At 39.0% G+C, this 11246-nt stretch overlaps 1 protein-coding gene across 2 annotated transcripts; it reads left to right on the forward strand.

Moving 5' to 3' along the window:
- Positions 1-1087: 1087 nt before the first annotated feature.
- tacr2 (tachykinin receptor 2) lies at positions 1088-11222 on the forward strand. 2 transcript variants are annotated; one of them, XM_088414138.1, is made up of 9 exons: positions 1181-1278; positions 1882-1907; positions 3926-4078; positions 4181-4476; positions 7908-8102; positions 8362-8512; positions 8606-8725; positions 9719-9795; positions 9883-11222. In XM_088414138.1, the coding sequence occupies exons 3-9, from the start codon at positions 3944-3946 to the stop codon at positions 10073-10075; spliced, it is 1167 nt and encodes a 388-aa protein (XP_088270264.1). In that variant the 5' UTR covers positions 1181-1278; positions 1882-1907; positions 3926-3943; the 3' UTR covers positions 10076-11222. The 2 variants fall into 2 exon arrangements, with proteins under 2 accessions (XP_088270263.1, XP_088270264.1); XM_088414137.1 differs by lacking the exon at positions 1882-1907 and having other exon boundaries at positions 1088-1278.
- Positions 11223-11246: the final 24 nt, after the last annotated feature.

Consider the following 11246-nt stretch of genomic DNA (forward strand, 5'->3'; position numbering starts at 1 on the left):
CTAAAAAACAAAAGCAAAAACAAAAACTACTTATTACATTGATTCGCTTTTGGTTGAACCTTAAGCACTTCTCAACTAGTTCGGCACAACCTGCAAGCACAATTTGTCTTCTGAGCACTCGACATCTATTGCAGCCTGTTGAGCCCGGTAGGCGGTCTTCTTCCAGCTGCCGTCCCTTCTTAAGGTTTCTTCTTTTTTTCCCCAGATGGTGTTTTGAGTTTGTTCTTGCCCTTCTGGGAGCCTAGTTCAGGGGATGCCGTTGTGAATTTGTAATGTTGTCTGTGATTCTGTCACTCGTGAAGCCCTGTGAGACTTGGTTGCGAGAAAGGACTTTATAAATAAATCTGACTTTAAATTGCCTCGTCTACTAGTTGTTGACTAATTACATAGAGGTAAGCACAGATATCAAAGGTGAAACACAATCAAAGCATACATGTCTCAAAATGACAAAAGTCCCTCAGAATTGACATCACTTGTAGCTAATGATGTGAAGAAAATCATCAGCCAGTTCAGTGAGCAATGGCTGGAGGAGTTTTAGTACAAGTGGTGAGAATCAGTGAGACAGAGGTAGAAGAAGAGCTGGTCACGAAGGAAGAAGAGAGAGGAGGTAAATGTTAATTTAGGAAAAATAATGGAAACATTTGTGAACCATATTTTTGTCCACATTTTGACAGACCTTTATGTTGAAAAATAAAATAAAATCAATCAAAATGTAACATTTGCTTTGCTTTGAATAACAATTATCATGACGTTTGCATTTTTTTTTTTTACATGTTACAGACCAAACCTCCAATCGTCCATATAAAATTCTATCCTTTCATCTTTGCTCATCCATTTGAGGGTGCGCTATTTGCAACAGAAGTACACCCCCCCCCCATGCAAATTATATTAATGGAAGAATAAAATACATTTTTTGTTACTGCTCATTCATGTTTCCATTACAGAACCAGGCCCCTCCCTCACTCACCCCCACCCACCACCTGTGAACCTATCTACTCAGTGTGCGCACACACACACACAAATGCCTTCAAGTGTGTGCGTGTGTGTGTATGCGTGTGGTTGTGTGGTCTTATTTGTGTGTGCAAGGGAGAGAGAAAGAGAGGGAGAGAGATAAAGAGAGAGAAAGCGAGAGAAATAGAGGAAAGAGGGAAAGACAGTGGGGGCGTCTTGATGGATTGGACCTGGTTATCCATCGCACCAAGGGACACTTAATTCTTGGCAGCAATCTGGAACCAAGTAGTCACATGGATGACAGACTGCCCCGTTTTCCCGTGTAAGGTAAGAATAACAAAACAGATTTAGCTGCTTCTCTATATTGAGAATACTTGCTGTTGCGGTGCACTAGTTCATCATTTGGTGTGATTGCTCCTGAATAATTGTTCTGAACCAATTGCAAAGACTTCATAAACATCAAAGATAGTATATGAGGATGAATGAAGGGATATGGTTTCACAAATTGTAATTCTGTATCAAATTAATGTAGAGGTGGTCAAGAAGAGTATGTTTTAAATAATGTGTTCATTATGACACAGACTGCATTATAATACAGTGATATATTGCTCCACTCTTAGACTAAAAAAGCTAAATTTATCTTGTGCAAACCAAGATTTAGGACATAGGCTATGTATTTAAGGTAAGTAGACATGTGTACCTAATATTTTGGCCAGTTATTTGTTGATTTTTAAATGAACAACCGGGAGCACAGACACACAAATTTAATTTTCAAATAACATTACATAGCATAATATTTTCAGTACGGACTCTGTGGGTTTTTTTTTTCTTATCATAACCTAACTGAATAATTGATATTCTATACATCCATATCATAAAAGATATCTATTTCTATTTTTTATTTATGATTTGTCTTCATTCCTGGGTGAGCTGGAGCCCATCTCAGCTGGCTTAAGGTGAGAGGCGGTGCACAAGCAAACATTTATACTCAAATTTAAATTAATAAACACTTTGGAGTGTTCACTTACCATAATATGAATGTTTTTTTTTGTTTTGTTTTTTTATGTTTAGGGAAAAACCCAGAAAAATACACACATACATTGATCCTTACTGTTCTATTTGTATTCAGTCCTACTTGTATTACAATTCTATTCACTGAGCCAGAGTATTGGCCAACTGCCTGTTTTATATCAGTGGTGGCTTGTCGTTAGAGAATGAGGAGTTAATAGGGTGGAATGGATTACACAGTTTAGTTTAATAGACTATATAAACTGAAGCGAGCAAAGAAAATGCATTTAAAAAGCTATCAACTATCGAAGCACAATGGACAGCTCCGCTCACATCCAGTGGAAGTCAAATGCCATTATACGTAGAAATTAGGGCAAATGTCCTTGGAAGTAAAAACAAACAAAACAAAACAAAAATATCAAAATCACCCGCTTTTATCTGACTCAGGGTGCACTTGTTGTCCCCTAATAATGACATTACAGCGCCAAAGGGCTCAGATTGCAAACATCACTTGATCAAATTTAGAAAGCAGCTGAACTGCTTCAAGCCAATTAAAAAATCTGACTTTACTGTATCATTCACATAAGCTAGTATATGTGTTATTTTTGACTGCTGGTCGTATGTATGCTCTTGAAAAAAATACTCAACATTGTAATTTATTGTGAATTATTCCATGTTTTAAGGATACCCTAATAATGCTATGGCTTGGAAAAACGACATAAACCCTTGTCTTAGGCAGTTTCAAAGAGTGAGCAGCTTTACATCATCTCAGTGTTAATTTGCCAGTTAATTGTTTTTATATATGTACAACAGTAAAAGCTTACTTAAAATATAAAGTTAATAGAGGTTTTTGATGGTGGCAGCTTGTGCCTATAAGAATTTCCCTTTATATCATTTTAACATCCCTTTTTCATCGCCCTTGTTCTCATTAAGCATCGCAGGATGGGCAGACGTGCTGAGCACCACCATGATGTGCTTTGACTTTTATGTCAACCACTACCACTGCCAGAATTGCGTTCAACTTTGAGGATACAACTTGATCTCACAGTACACCATGAGAATGCTAATGGCTGCCACATAGTAAAGTAAACTTAGGGGTCGGTGTTAGAAATAGCCTTTATTATCTTAAACAGCCAACCACTCGAGTAAACACTCGAGTGAATGTGCTGTCATGTCTGCATTAAAATGTTGTAGAGTGGAGCGATTAACTCTTCCTACTCTCTTGACACACTTCATGGCAGTAAAAGCAGAATTCAATTAGAAATGCCTGGATATTATGTTGTGCTTCAGTGTATAACCATCTAGAGTATATTTCTATCCATCCATCCATCATCTATCTAGGGTAAACTTCTTTCATGGCCACAATTCCACAACATTCAGATTTTGAGTCGTAGGTTAAAAAAAAGGGTTAAAACATTAAAGGGGAAATCAATGCAAAAAAATATATATTTTCTGTAATTTGCTGTATGTTGAACCACTTGTTTAAAAACACCATTCTGATCAACAATGAATCCACCAGTTTGAATCCATGCCAGGGGGGTGGCCATTTTGTTACTTGCCATCAACTGAAAATGACATCACAGTTGCTTATGGCCCAGTAAAGGGCCAATAACAGCTGTTTTCTCAATTTGGTCATGTGACATTCACAAGCTGAACCGTGATTGGTTGTTACCTGTGAGCGACTGTGATGTCGTATTCAGCGAGCAGCAGGTGGCAAAAAGGCCAATCCCAGAGATGGATAAGCATTGGTGATTTTTGCTTCTAAATTTATATTTCACAAACACAATTATAAATCAGAAAGTCAAGCTGAGACTCAGGGAGCCAAATAGAAAATCCTGGTGGCCAGGTGAAATGGTATAGTGGGTTCATTTGGAGTGCAACACTAATGTAGATGTACATTGCAACTCGAGGGACAGGAATTGACCTCCTAATGCATTGCTATTTCTGACATTTCTTATGTCAACAGGTGACGAGGGACAGGAACATGGATACTGACAATTTGATTCAGCGTATTGAACGGGACCTGAAGGCCACTTTGCTGCCACTGTTAGTCACCAGAGACTCACTGGAGGATGTGAATGAGACCACAGGGAATCAATTTCAACAGCCTGACTGGCAGGTACAAGGCAGTTTTTGCTTCAGACCAGTCTAAGAGCAAGTTCAATAAATATCATAAACAGTATCTTCTTCTTCTTCTTCTTCTTCTAAACATTCATCTCAGGTGGCTCTATGGGCTTTGGCATACTCGCTCATCATCCTGGTGTCCGTTACTGGGAATGTGACGGTCATTTGGATCATTCTGGCTCACAGGCGGATGAGGACTGTGACCAACTACTTCATCGTCAATTTGGCTTTCTCCGATGTTTCGATGGCAACTTTCAATACTCTGTTCAACTTTGTCTACGCGCTGCACAACGACTGGTACTTTGGCTTGGGCTACTGTCGATTCCAGAACTTCTTCCCCATCACCGCCATGTTTTCATCCATTTACTCCATGGCTGCTATCGCAGTGGACAGGTAAGGGAAGGTTTTGGTTTTCCAAAAAAAGAGAGTAGAGGCATCCTGACACGGTCACATAATAACATAATTGTATTCATATGACTGAAAAATATCTGGGCGGATCGTTGGCACGCTGGTTAGCATGCCCACATCACTGTTAAGGGATCTGAGTTCGAATCCAGCTGGCTCCAGCCTTCCTGTGCGGGGTTTGCATGTTCTCCTCGAGCCTTCGTGGGTTCTTTCCTGGCACTCAGACTTCCTCCCACACTCCAAAAACATGCATGGCAGGTGTATTGGACATACTAAATTGTTCTTGGGTGTGATTGGGTGCGTGGTTGCTCGTTTCTATGTATCCTGTAATTGGCTGGCAACCAGTTCAGGGTGTCCCCCGCCTAGTGCTAAGTCTGCTGGGATAGGCACCAGCAAGCCTATAACCCCTGTGAGGATAAGCGGCTATAGATAATGGATGGATGAGAGTTTTACTTGAGAGGCCGTGATTTGACACCGTTTTGTCCATTTGTGAGTAGAGAGAAGATGGCCTTTATTTCACTAGATATGCTCTTTGTCACATTTTTCATTTGATGGTGTGCCTTGAGAGTTTTTGAATGCTAAAAATGTGCATTGGCTCAATAAAGGCTTTAGGGGGTGAAGAACAAGTGATTTTGTGCTGATTTGTGGCTGTGAGTAAGTCCACAGCAGTAAGCGATGCAGGAGAACTCCGGAAACAAATGGAGTTGCCAAAAACAGCTTGATGAGATAGAAAAGAAAGGAGTCAGGCAGTTAAACAATTTCTACAACAAAGGTTGACTTTGTTTTCCCCGCAATTTTACTACTATGGTAAAATTGTGCATACTATTTATTTAGATTGTTACAATTCGCAACTGCTAAGTGCCTTTTTGCACAGTGCGTGTTTTTATGTTTTACTTGGAATGAGGAGAAGCTTCATTTCATCAGTTAAGCAAGTTTAATTTCAGTATTAATGTACGTTTTATTTACACCTGCACCATCTAACAACATCCAATAGATTATTCATAGATAAATTGTGTGCCAGCATTAGACACCAAAGACGGTGACGTCTCGCTCGGTCAACTTTTAGGGCATGATCCCACTCTTAGCCAAGTCTCACGCATCTATTAGATTTAAATAAAGTATTGATTATATGCCTTCAAATTACACATCAAATACTGTAATTACGGGAGGGTTTTCCCCTCTAATGATGTGCATTTTTTCAGTGCTAAGACATTTGAATGCTCTTGTTCCACAAATCATACATATTCATTGCAACATGTCCACTCCTGTGGTGCTAAACGATTAAAGTGAATGAATCATGATTTGTTTTGTTTAAAACATAAAGGTGATGTCGGTATGCGCTTTGTATAAGTCTGTGAAATGAGTCGTTGTTTCTGTTGAGTTGAATAAGCAGGTCGTTCATAGAATAATGATAACATCACCGCATAGTTTCCTCTGCTCATATTTAATACAACATAATAAACCAAGCTGTTATAAAACTAGAATCTCAGTGAAAACATGGACATAACCATTGTCTCTGACTAATGCAGCTATTCCCTGTTCACATTGAATTAATTCTCAAGTCAATGTGCAAATTGATTTAAAAGCATGGAAGCCTACATTCATCACCATTTGCATGAATGACAGTGGAGAGGAAAATGGGCCTTTCAATAGCCGTTGAAGAAAATGGGCCTTTCAAATAGTTGTTAAAAGATAAATGTGGGTCTGGGTAGACCCACGGGAAACCATATAAACTCCTCTCCAAAGTAATGGTCAGCTAGTGGCGAAAAGCAGCCCCCGCCCCCCAGGGGTTTGCCTTCCCATACCTAGTAGCACTAAAAATAATACATGTCAAAGAAGTACCACAGGTGTGCCTTCTCCCTTCAAAGAAGGTCCCAGCGGTTAATTAGCCAAGAGGAGGTGAAACCTCTGTGACCCCTAACGGCTGTGAAGGCAGACAAAAGCGTTCTCCTCTCAAACATTTGTGCCAATGGATCAAATTAGGGGCTGTCAAGATTGTGGCTTTGTCAGGGTGCAACCAGAGCTCCACAGTAATAAATGTCTCTCCAAGGTGTCTTGAATGGATCTTCTATTCGTCTACTTAAAGGTGTTCGAAGATAGCTGAACACAATGGGTAAACACGTCACCACCCTTCAGCAAAAACATCACATGAAAACAATGGCACATTTTGGACAATATGATCATCAGATCTCCTAGACATAAGGACACGCTTTTGAACAAAGCTATCACAGGTGCGGTTGATTCCTGGAACAAGCATTAGCTCATTTTTGTAAAACCTCGTTTATAGATTTAAAGAACCCAAGATCAATCACAAGATCACTTTTAAGTGTCTTCGTCTCAGCTTGCAATCAAAGTCATTTTTTAATGTCTCAGTTTCAGACAGGACAGACTCATTGTTGATCCAGACCAATTAAAATGTGCATTATTACTACCGCTGTTGTGATTGGGTTATTCTTAACCCAAATGGTTTTGCGGTGTTTGGTCCGGCCTCTTTATTAATGTATTCTCTAGTCTTGATAATGTCTTGTTCTGGGTTGTTGTGGCCTTGACGACAATGCTATTTGATTGAATATTCATTACAAAAAAAAACAAATAATAGATACAGCACCTGCAAACAAATTAAATCAATGCATCTTTTAAAATATGCTATTACCTCCAGAGTAGCCGAGCACTAGAATGACATGAAAACTGCTATTATCCACACCTGTGGTCACCAAAAGAAGAAACATCACAAATTGTGATGAGAATGGTCGAGCGCTGCAACAACTTATTGACAAAATGTGAAAGGCTTTACTTAACTTTCAGATTTAAAAAAAAAAAACTAAAAAAAAATTGGCATCACTGCAATATGGATGCAATAATTCGAGGAGGTCTTAAACATCAGCCCCAGTATTAACAAAGAAGAAATGCTTAACCCAGCAGAGCAAGTCATATCCAAAGCATCTGCCTTTCTCAAAGAAAGCCTAATTGCAAGCTAGCAATGGGCAAGAAGGTTTCAAAGATGTTCTCAATTCCAACTTGAAAAGCAGGCAAATGACCATGCCAGCAAAACACAGTATCTACCAAGTAGCCGAGACAAATGTGATCAACATCATCCAAGAAAAGTGTTAAAGTTGTAAAAAAAAAAAAAAAAAAAACAGCAACGAATCACAAACTAAAACCCGCAAAATCTTCAGCGTCTAAACTGGGCCTGCGCAACCATCAAAATACGCATTTGCCGTTAACCGGAGATCATCATCCTTTACAGGAAGGACAGCCAGGCGACAGAAGAAAATTAATGACGTATGCGTGATAGATTATTTTACGCCTGACTGATAATTGAATGTTGACGATCAATTTGCTATCTTACATGCCAGGTTTGTGTGAGAATACCTGCTCAGAATGCCTGTGACTTCATTAACCTTTCACTACCGCTTTAGATACATGGCCATCATCCACCCTTTGAAGCCTCGCCTCTCGTCCACCTCCACTAAGGTCGTGATCGCACTCATTTGGATCGTGGCTGTCCTGCTAGCGTTCCCGCAGTGCTATTACAGCGTGACCAGATTTTACTACCCAAGAACTGTTTGCATGGTTGACTGGCCGGGCGACTACGGAGGAACGCACCAACTCAGGTGCGACGTGATGTGATGTATTAAGAGGCATAAACCTACGCAAAGACTGAACTGATCATCAAAGAAACAAATTAGATTAGTGTGTGAGGGAAAACGGTGGCAGTTAATGGCCATTACACCCCCACCCCCTCCCCCCGCCCAAAAAAAGAAAGAAAACTGCCCTTCTGTATGCCTTTTTTTGATGAGCAAAGTGTATTTTCATTCTAACTTGAATTCAACATGTTCTGGAATCTTATTGATTTTCCTGCTTACCTCGCAGCTACCAGTTTACTGTGATATTGCTGATCTACTTGCTCCCCTTGCTGGTGATGCTGGTGACCTACAGTTTGGTGGGCCAGACGCTATGGGGGGGCCACATCCCAGGAGAGGCGTCCGACCACTACCACAGCCAGATCACTGCGAAGAGAAAGGTCAGTCTTTCCACTTTATTACTGCTATTAATTCCAAAAGTATATAATATGTAATACTCGGATGAGATGACACGCAAAGCGTTTGTCTCGTAGGTAGTAAAGATGATGGTTGTTGTGGTGGTGACCTTCGCTCTGTGCTGGTTGCCCTACCATATCTATTTCATATTGGGCTCAATCAACAGAGACATTTATAAGCAACATTACATTCAACAGGTCAGTGGTTTCCTTCATCCATCTATTGATCCATTTACAATGTGTAGGCTAGAATTTATACAGGTGCGTGCGCATTGTTTTAGTAGTAGGGCACCGACTGCTAATTTTTGTAAATATGTTACTACAAGTGATATATCTATGGGATAAGGCTGAAGAAAAGATAGTTCCTTAAAAGGGATTCTAAACCTGGGGCTATTATTAGCAAACATCGGCCATTCGGCAGATTTTTAGCCAATGTTTGAAGGGATGTAATCAGTGGATAAAATCGGCTGGCCGTTTAATCATTTGGGCTCTATTAAGATGTTCATATTTTGTCTATACTGTAATTGATCACATATTTCTAATGCAACACTAATATATTTAATTAAAACACATTTTTACACTTGCTGTTGACTGAAAATGACATAACATGCTCAAGGCCTAGGTAATGATTAATCACAGCTCACCTGTTTTCTGGGTTTGGTCATGCGAGCCTTGGAAGCTGAGCTGTGATTGGTTGTTTCTTTAAAAAAAACTACCTGTACATAGAAAAAAGATTATTGAATTCATTATAGGCAGAAGCTTAACTTTGCCTTGTCAAATATGGCTAATTAAATATGTCATGTAACTCCTCTGTTTCAAAATCGTACACCAAAGAAATGAAAATGGCATTCATTTGTGACAAATCAGTGCTTTTTATGAAGCAGGTTGAGCTTGCCGCCACCATGCTCACATCTGGTTTGCGGGTCTAAGCAAATAATCGGTTATACAATGGCTCAAATGGAAAAAAAGTAGATCACTTCTATCTCATATCACAGAATAAATAGTGCCAGCTTTTGGATGGCATGGTCCTAGAACTTGTATCTGAATAAAATTTACTAGAAATTGTATCTGAACAAAATGTACTCTACATTACGATAAAATCAAGAAAATATGCTTTCCTTTTTTTTTCTTACAGTACGTGGCAAAAAGTGTAAATATGTTTTTTCACATAAGGTTTCTTATCCTTGAAAGGTTTACCTGGCCATTTTTTGGTTAGCGATGAGCTCCACCATGTACAACCCCATCATATACTGCTGTTTAAACCAAAGGTAAGGCTTATATTTGAATTCTTATTTTGGTGGGCTAATCAAATTAATCCAAATTGAACGGTCTAAAAAGTTCCTCCTCGGTCGCAGGTTCCGTGCTGGTTTCCGCCAAGCCTTTTCATGGTGTCCCTTCATCAAAATGTCAGAGGAGGACAAAATGGAGCTGCAGCACACACACACCTTCCGAGTGACCATGACACGCAGCCTACGCAAAAATAGCGCTCACGCCTCCAACCATGCAAACAACGCATGTGATGGAAACAAAGCTTGCGGGCAAGGATAATGTCGAGTCTTGATTGATGATGGAACAACGGCCACATTAACGTTCATGGTGCAGAGAAGTTTCACTTTCCAGCCAAATGAAACAAAAGTAGTCACCATCATTCTTTCATGTGAACTCTGACGACATGAATGTTGCAGTGATGTTTTTGAAATGTGTTTAGCAACATAATGATTGTCGGTATTGTGTGCTACTGGCCAGTGGAAGGGCCATCTCATTTCATTCACTTTGCTTGTAGTTTAGTGCATACTGCTGATGAACTCATTTGATGAACTCGTGGCGTTACTGCGCTCTGATTCTGGTCATTGGAAGTTCAACCTCCTTATGGCAAGCGGATTTAACATTTTAGAGTTAAGTTTGGCTCTCTACATTGAGGAGCTAAAAAATGTTTTTCTGTATATTGTTGTAATTACATTTTGGATGGTTGGAATTTTCAGTCAAGATATTGGTACAGTAACTGTTGATAGTCAAACGATATTTACACTGTCAATTTTGTCATTTAGAAAAGTTAAACATCATTTTAAAGATTCCTGAAACAGGACACAGTTATCTTTAATTGCCTAACATATTTCAAACTGGATTAATGACTCCTTGGAATCAATTGATAGCTATCTCAAAGTAGAGATAAGAGAGCTGCACAATTAATTCAGATCGTGAATGGAAATGTCCATATGTTTTATGCGTTTATTAGGTTCCACGGCAGTCTCCATTGGCGGAATACAATAAATTGCATTATGCATATTCAATGTAAGGCATATTAAAGATTACATTTTTATTGGTGTAAATGTATGCAGAGTTATATAAAATGTGAAAAGAATTTTCCAGCTTTAAACTTGAAATCGTTTTAAATCACCCTTCAGCTGTTATCTTATTCCCATACAATACTGTACTTTCCTTTTCACCATCTTTTTATTCATGCACTTTTTCCTTTTTACACATTGTTTGGGGAAAGAATAAGAATATTGTAATATAAATGCAATTGTTTCGTGAGGTAATAAGTGATAATCATATTGAAGTGATTGAAAACGTTATTGATGGTATTTATTAAGCCACATCACATTGTGAACAATCTGTTTTAACAAAAAAAACCTGTAGTTGTTCAAGACCTAATAATAAGTGTTAAATAAATGTTAGATTATTTTCTAGTAAATGGTACGCTGTTGTATATTTTGTT

Source organism: Hippichthys cyanospilos, chromosome 4 (genome assembly GCF_059441005.1).
Source record: "Hippichthys cyanospilos isolate Australia breed blue-spotted pipefish chromosome 4, RoL_Hcya_1.0, whole genome shotgun sequence".
Classification (NCBI taxonomy): domain Eukaryota; kingdom Metazoa; phylum Chordata; class Actinopteri; order Syngnathiformes; family Syngnathidae; genus Hippichthys; species Hippichthys cyanospilos.

Bases quoted from the DNA above. Each gene is read 5' to 3' on its own strand.
- tacr2 (XM_088414137.1), top strand. From the start codon at position 1,249: ATGACAGACTGCCCCGTTTTCCCGTGTAAG. The intron at 1,279-3,925 runs GTAAGAATAACA...TTATGTCAACAG, and splicing joins GCCCCGTTTTCCCGTGTAAG to GTGACGAGGGACAGGAACAT. The intron at 8,513-8,605 runs GTCAGTCTTTCC...TTTGTCTCGTAG, and splicing joins AGATCACTGCGAAGAGAAAG to GTAGTAAAGATGATGGTTGT.